This window comes from Procambarus clarkii, chromosome 5, assembly GCF_040958095.1.
Source record: "Procambarus clarkii isolate CNS0578487 chromosome 5, FALCON_Pclarkii_2.0, whole genome shotgun sequence".
NCBI lineage: Eukaryota > Metazoa > Arthropoda > Malacostraca > Decapoda > Cambaridae > Procambarus > Procambarus clarkii.
Genome location: NC_091154.1, coordinates 6,259,247 through 6,267,522, shown reverse-complemented (window position 1 = coordinate 6,267,522; position 8,276 = coordinate 6,259,247). Strand labels below are relative to the sequence as shown.

General features: G+C 42.5%; 1 protein-coding gene across 1 annotated transcript; it reads right to left on the bottom strand.

The window, feature by feature from the left end:
- Positions 1-5,102: 5,102 nt before the first annotated feature.
- LOC123766699 (zinc finger protein 493-like) lies at positions 5,103-7,289 on the bottom strand. Its single transcript, XM_069338898.1, has one exon. The coding sequence runs from the start codon at positions 6,875-6,877 to the stop codon at positions 5,711-5,713; it is 1,167 nt and encodes a 388-aa protein (XP_069194999.1). The 5' UTR covers positions 6,878-7,289; the 3' UTR covers positions 5,103-5,710.
- Positions 7,290-8,276: the final 987 nt, after the last annotated feature.

Sequence of the window (8,276 nt, the reverse complement as noted above, 5' to 3'; positions counted from 1 at the left end):
GTGATTCTATAAACTGTTCGATAGTACCTGTGAGCTCATTGTTAAAATCTTCAACTGATGAAGGCTCAGATGAACTGTACCATTCTGACACATGAGCAACAAGATTGTCTCGTTGATCGATGGGCACAGTCAGCCTCTTCCGCTTGAACACTCCGCCAGGGAGGATAGAGCTGCCAATGTTTACAGTGGCTAATATGGCCAGATGATCAGACGCCATAACTGGCACTATTGACGAGGCACAGACGGTGTGGGAGACGTTGACACCCAGACATAGATCAAGAATACCTCCGTAGATATTCGTCGGTTCAAGGTCACCCACAATCTGTGCATCATCGTGACTACCTAATAGTGACAACAGTTGGTTGCCGTTACGATTATTGAACTGCGAATTACCAATATTCCTATGACTAGCGTTATAATCACCTATAATGATGGTAGGCTCAGTCTGAATACAGATAGGAAGGTCAGCATAATTAAAGTTACAAGGAGTTGATTATTTAGTACATAGTTGTTTTTCTCTTAAACTGGATGATAGAGGGGGAGTCTTTAACGTGATTGGGAATACATACATACACACATACATATAGCTCACCAACCATGTAGCTCACCAGCCATGTAGCTCACCAACCATGTAGCTCACCAACCATGTAGCTCACCAACCATGTAGCTCACTAACCATGTAGCTCACCAACCATGTAGCTCACCAACCATGTAGCTCACCAACCATGTAGCTCACCAACCATGTAGCTCACCAGCCATGTAGCTCACCAACCATGTAGCTCACCAACCATGTAGCTCACCAGCCATGTAGTGGAGGCGGAAACAAATGTTCAGAGTTTCTTTCACCTTGATGCTCACTGTTCACCTAGCAGTTAATAGGTTCCTAGGAGTTAGAAAACTGCTACGGGCTGCTTCCTTGGGTGTGTGTGTGTGAAAGAAAAGAATCAGTTGAGTGATTAACAGTTGAGAGGCGGACCGAACGAGCCAATGTTTAACCACCGCAAGCACAACTAGATGAATACAAGCACCTTTGATTCACAAACACTTCATGAGCATAAAACCCTACACACACACACACACACACACACACACACATGGGTCCTCTCATCATGTGCACAACCTACACCGCCCAAACACTGGCATCCCAAGGCAAGACATCATTATTCTCATCAACCACACTTACAAACCTGTCATTCTGATGGCGGACCTCAATGCACAACATCACCCATTCCATCATAACAAAATAAATCAACATGGTCAACAGATTCATCGACTTTACATTCAGAAACGACTCTTCTTCCTTGGCCCTTACTTCCCCCACTGATCTCATCATCAGATCAGTTAGCTGCATTGCATTCGATGATTTGCTTCCATATAAGATGTAGTAGGTCTTTTCTATGTTTTAGTGTTAGTTTGTTAGTTGACATCCATAAGTGGACTTTTTTTAATTCATTATTCACAACATTATTTAGTGTATGTGGGTTGGGGTCTGAATAGATGAGGTAGTATCATCAGCAAACAATATAGGTTTAAGAATATTAGAGACATTAGGCAGATTATTGATATATATAAGAAATAGAAGAGGTCCTAAGATGCTGCCCTGTGGCAGCATCTTAGCAGCATATACAGTACATAGACAAGAGACTGAACTTCAGCACCCACATACAAAACAGCCAAGAAAATCTCAAAAACGGTCAGTATACTTTCTTATATCAGACAGTGTGTTCCCCACTCTGCTCTCCTCTCATTATACTATGCACTAATCTATCCCTATCTTACATATGGTATCTGTGCATGGGGTTGAACCACTGCAAATTACCTCAAGCCCATCATTACCCAGCAAAAATCTGCTATCAGAACTATAACAAAACTCTGTCTTCAAAGAACATACATCATGTTCAAATCCCATAACATGCAAGACACACACTCCACATTCACTTTGGCAATTTACATGTACAAAACCTAGTTCCTAAATACTGAAATCTGAAACTTGTCTTTAATAGGTGTAATAGAACCCATGAGCACCACACCAGAAATGAATATCTCTTTGATATCACCAGAGGGAGCCGGTCGGCCGAGCGGACAGCACGCTGGACTTGTGATCCTGTGGTCCTGGGTTCGATCCCAGGCGCCGGCGAGAAACAATGGGCAGAGTATCTTTCACTTTTGATAGCACCTGAGGGAGCTGGTCGGCCGAGCGGACAACACGCTGGACTTGTGATCCTGTGGTCCTGGGTTCGATCCCAGGCGCCGGCGAGAAACAATGGGCAGAGTTTCTTTCACCCTATGTCCCTGTTACCTAGCAGTAAAATAGGTACCTGGGTGTTAGTCAGCTGTCACGGGTTGCTTCCTGGGGGTGGAGGCCTGGTCGAGGACCGGGCCGCAGGGACACTAAAGCCCCGAAATCATCTCAAGATGACCTCAAGAGTCAAACTAAATCTGTGCAGACATTTCAGACATATAAAAGGACCCAGTCTATGGCACTCGCTCCCTAATGAATTAAAAAATTGTCCAATCTATGCCTTATTCAAAAGGAAAACAAAAAAGTACCAAATTTCATCCCCATAGTTTTGTACCTTGTGCTTCAAACTCAAGACTATATTTTGTGCTACCCACTTCCCCAATATTAGTACTCAAGACATATCTTCACCAGTGTCAATTTATATTGCTGTTATATATTGATATAAAATTTTATACAATGTACCTTTTCATCTTGCTTGTTGTTAGATTAAGGACTTGCCCAAAATGCTATGCATGTTAGTGGCTTTGCAAGAATGTAAAAATATGTACCAATCTTATGTAATCTCATAAACCCATTGTACCTTTTTGTGAATAAAAATTATTCACAAGGCGATGTTGGCATTTAATTGGACAAAGCAACTAGGCAGGTGGCTGCCCCATGAAAGTCTGGGTGGGGTTAAAAGTAAGAGGTATCTATAGAGTCAACACAGTCCTTATGTACATGTAAATTATCATGGCGGCCTGCGGGCCGCTCTAAGCAACAGCCTGTTGAACCAAGCTCTCCCAAGTCAAGCCTGGCCTCGAGCTGGGCTAGGGGAGTAGAACTCCCAGTCAACCATATAAAATCAAGTCCAAGCGCAGTTATAAGCTCTCTACCTCAGGGTAGAGTCCTTGCACCACTGCTTTTCATTATTCTCATATCAGATATAGACAAAAATACAAGTCACAGCTTAATATCATCCTTTGCAGATGACACAAAAATCAGCATGAAAATTACCTCTGCTGAAGACATTGAAAAACTTCAAGCAGATGTTAATAAAGTTTTTGACTGGCCAATAGAAAATAACATGATGTTTAAGAGTGATAAATTCCAGGTACTCGGGTATGGTAAAAATGAGGACCTTAAACATAATACAGGGTACAAAACACAATCAAATCTCCCCATACACTAATAGGAAAGCAACATGTCAAGGATTTGGGAATAATGATGTCTGACGACCTAACGTTTAGGGAGCATAACCAAGCAAATATTGCGTCAGCCAGAAAAATGATCGGATGGATTACGAGAACTTTCAAATCCTGGAATCCCATCACAGTGGTTGTACTATACAAATCACTTTTACTGTCCCGTCTTGAGTACTGCTCAGTACTCACTTCCCCCTTCAGAGCAGGAGAGATTGCTGAAATAGAAGGAATACAGAGAACATATAAAGCATACATAGACGCAATAAAGCACCAAAATTATTGCGATATTCTCAAAGCTCTCCAAATGTGCTCACTAGAAAGGAGACGGGAGAACTATCAAATACAGTAATATACACTTGGAAGATACAATACTGGAGGGCCAGGTCCCAAATCTACACAGTAAAATAACATACTGGAGTGAACGATATAGAAGAAAATGCAGAATAGAACCAGTGTAGAGCAGGGGTGCCATAGGCACAATCAGAGAACACTGTATAAACATCAGAGGTCCACGGTTGTTCAACATCCTCCCAGCGAGTATATTGCCAGAGCAGTGGACATCGTCCAGAGAAATCTAGATAATTTTCTCCAAGGAGTCCTGGACCAACCGGGCTGTGGTGGATATGTAGGCCTGTGGTCCACTCCAAGCAACAGCCTATTGGACCAAACTCTCACAAGTGGGGAGTAGAACAACTCCCAGAACCCAATCAAGCAAGTATCAAGCAGGTAGAGTTCAGGTAAGGCAGCTATGTTCATCATAACAAATATCAAAATAGTGCTTAGGTCACATACTGGGGCCAAACCAGACAATGGAATGTAGCAGTGTTTGAAGGAATCATGAGTGAGTGTGATGATGGCACTGTGCTCTCCTCTTCCCCATCATTAAGGAAGGGGGTAAAAGGCATAGCTGTCACAGTGAAAGATAGGAACCAATCCAGGTGACGAGGGAGAGCCGGGAGGGAGCCGGTCGGCCGAGCTGACAGCACGCTGGACTTGTGATCCTGTGGTCCCGGGTTCGATCCCAGGCGCCGGCGAGAAATAATGGGCAGAGTTTCTTTCACTCTATGCCCATTACCTAGCAGTAAAATAGGTACCTGGGTGTTAGTCAGCTGTCACGGGCTGCTTCCTGGGGGTGGAGGCCTGGTTGAGGACCGGGCCACGGGGACACTAAAAGCCCCGAAATCATCTCAAGATAACCTCAAGAAGATAACGAGGTAGTCACCATTAGGGGTTTGCGGCTCAACCCCACAAAAGTAAAAAAGAAATGGAGAGGCTCACCTGGAATAGTCAAAGATGAAGCCTGGTCTGGACCCATTGTAGCCAGGGCTATGGTGCCCAATCTTTCATTACTCTCCGACGTTTGCCCATGGTCACCTGCACCATGTATTTGAGAAGTCATTTTAGTTACCATGCATCATTGTAAAAAAAATTATTTAAAATCTGTTGGAGTAAGAATTCTGAAGTTTATAACTCCAGGAAGCAAATTATATCTCATTATTCAATAAAATCAGGTCGTCTTTTAATCTCAATATTTTCCTCGTTGACAAATGTTTAATGAAAAGCTTAATGAACAGAAAATTGTCTTAACCTAGCTACCAGAGACCATAAGAAATATTGCCTAGTCTGAAATATATCAATAGCATTTACTATTATTCAACTAAATAGGTAAAATAACATTTTGTTAAATTTTTTGTATATTTTATTCTGGAAAACAAAACTATTGACACTGAGGAATATTTACAACTGGCAGCCTCCATGGTGCTTGTTTGGTCTACGTGGAGCACATCACTTACACACCGCAAGTTTCTCCGATGTTAAATTTGCCTTTAAGAGGCAAGTAATTATCAAAAGAAGGCACCAAGGTAATTAAGAGGTACATTGGAGATCTACACAAGAACAGAAGATAAGCAAAAAAAAACTAAATTACATATACCATGCTTTCAAGCTTAGAACAGAAGTGTTCTAAGAGTAGACTGGCAAACAATATTTTTATACGAGACCATGAAGACAAAAATACCTTTGTAGAACATTCAGCTAGATTAATGGAAGTTAATGTCCTGATGTACATCTAAACGCAATACTACCAAAATTAATGACACTCGAAAGATTTATCCAACATACACACCATCAGGGGCATTTTAACATTAATTTGGTTACAATGAACTTTCTTATACTATTATAACAATATGAATAGTGAGGCTTATTACCCGAATGCACTAATATGTGCCTTGTAAAACTTCTATGGTGATTAAATCGTTTACCATGTAGTAGACATTCATGAGGTTTATTCACCGTATGCACCATCATGCGTGTCTTCACATTCTGAAGATGAATGAATATTTCCCCACAATCCAGACATTAAACATTTGCTCAGTGCTATGTTAGCAATAATGCTGCAGTGTTCTCTGAATCCTCTACACTCGGAACACTCTAAAGGCTTTTGATTTGCATCAGTGCTACTATGAGCTACAGTACCTTCAAGAATACTAAATCTTTTTCCACACTTTGTACACTCGTGAGGCTTCTCCTCCACATGCGTCATCATATGCCTCTTCATGTCTCCAAGGCGACTGAATTTTTCACCACACTCTGGACACTGGTGAGATTTTTCACCTGTATGTAACATCCTGTGAGTCTTCATACTTCCAAGTTGACTGAATCTTTTCCCACACTCTGGACATTTGTGTGGTTTTTCACCTGAATGCACTGCCATGTGTATCTTCAAATTACTAAGAAGATTAAACATTTTCCCACATTCTGGACACTTTTGAGGCTTGTCGCCAGTGTGCACCATCGTGTGTCTTTGCATATTTCGAAGAGAACTGAATCTTTTCCCACACTCTGGACACTCGTAAGCCTTTTCCCCTGTATGCACTAATCTGTGTGTCTTCATATTTCGAATAGAATTAAATCTTCTCCCACACTCTGGACACTTATGAGGCTTCTCCCCAGTATGCACCATCCTGTGGGTCTTTAAACTTTCAAGACGACTAAATCTTTTACCACACTCTGAACACTCGTGAGGTTTCTCCCCTGAATGTGCCAGCCTGTGGGACTTCATACTTTCAAGACGAGTGAATCTTTTCCCACACTCAGGACACTCGTAAGGTTTCTCCCCAGTATGCACCATCACATGTTTCTTCATGTCTCCAAGACGACTGAATTTTTTCCCACACACTGGACATTCATGAGATTTTTCACTTGTATGCATGATTAAGTGCTTCTTCATGTCTCCAAGATGACAGAATGTTTTCCCACACTCTGGACACTCATGAGGTCTTTCCTCCGTATGCTTCATCATGTGCATCTTCATATTTCCAAGGCGACTGAAACTTTTCCCACACTCTGGACACTGGTGAGGTTTATCACCTGTATGCACTGTCATATGCTTCTTCATGTCTCCAAGATGACGAAATTGTTTCTCACACTCTGGACACTGGTGAGGTTTCATCTTCTATAAGATTAGCAAATTTTAGAAGATTATCTTCTGATGACTACAGTAGATATACTTGAACGTGGTGCATCTCTCGGACAGACAAAACTGCCGCTGGGTAGGATGAAGAAGCTTGGGTGTTGTCTTATCCTTGAGTTGAGAGCAGTGTCAGCCAGTCCTAGTGGAGAAGCTCGGACACAGTAGGTGTCTTACTGTCCCTTCCTGGTGGAGTAGGAGCCTGGACACTGGAGGCAGCGGCTTACTCTCCCCTCCTGGTGGTGGAGTAGGAGCCTGAACACTGGAGGAGGTGTCTTGCTGTCCCCGTCCGGTGTGTTCGTGTGTCAGCAGCCGCTGAAGCACCGACCACAGAGACAGTGGCTCCGGCCGCCAGCCATTTTGTGTCCCAAGTGACGTGGAACAATAACATTGAGGTGTCGCGCCGATAATGGCGTCCTCGGCCTCAGTTTATACCATCCTCTTCTCAACTACTGTACGTAAATTACACAGTATATTCTTAGAGTCATTACTCAAGACACAATTATTTTAAAAACAAAATCTATGTTTATTTTGCTGCTATTTTAAGTGTAATGTATTATATTCAAGATCACTAACGTTCCTGAAGCACAAGCGTTCGGTTGACGTAGTGCAGACAATCTGGATTCAAGTCTGTTTTTAATTCATTTGATTGTTTTTTTTTTTTTTTTTTTTTTTTTTTTTGAGATGTATACAAGAGTTGTTACATTCTTGTACAGCCACTAGTACGCGTAGCGTTTCGGGCAAGTCCTTAATCCTATGGTCCCTGGAATACGATCCCCGCCGCGAAGAATCGTTTTTTCATCCAAGTACACATTTTACTGTTGCGTTAAACAGAGGCTACAGTTAAGGATTTGCGCCCAGTAAATCCTCCCCGGCCAGGATACGAACCCATGACATAGCGCTCGCGGAACGCCAGGCGAGTGTCTTACCACTACACCACGGAGACTAAATTCGTTGGTGAATATAGGCGTAAAGGGACAGGCAGGATCTACTGCTAAGCAGAGATTGCCGTAACAGTATAACTTCCCCAAGTGTACTTACAGAGTACTTAACTTCTCTCATGGTGTCCTGTCTTCCTTGTACTTTCTGTTATGCTAAGGTTATCTTGAGATGATTTCGGGGCTTAGCGTCCCCGCGGCCCGGTTCTCGACCAGGCCTCCTTTTTGTTACACATCAACAGAAAACAGGCCGTAGCACCTGTCTAACTCCAAGGTACTTATTTACGGCTAGGTGAACAGGTGCATCAGGGTGTAAGACACTCTGCCCATTTGTTTCCGCCTACGCCTGGGATCGAACCCAGAACCTTAGGACAACGAATCTCGAACGCTGTCCAAGTCAAGGTTGCTACTTAATTTTAAAGAAGTTAACATATTAGAAGTTA

What these genes read in the sequence shown, in the direction of transcription:
- LOC123766699 (XM_069338898.1), bottom strand. Translation starts at nt 6,877, where the DNA reads ATGAAACCTCACCAGTGTCCAGAGTGTGAGAAACAATTTCGTCATCTT.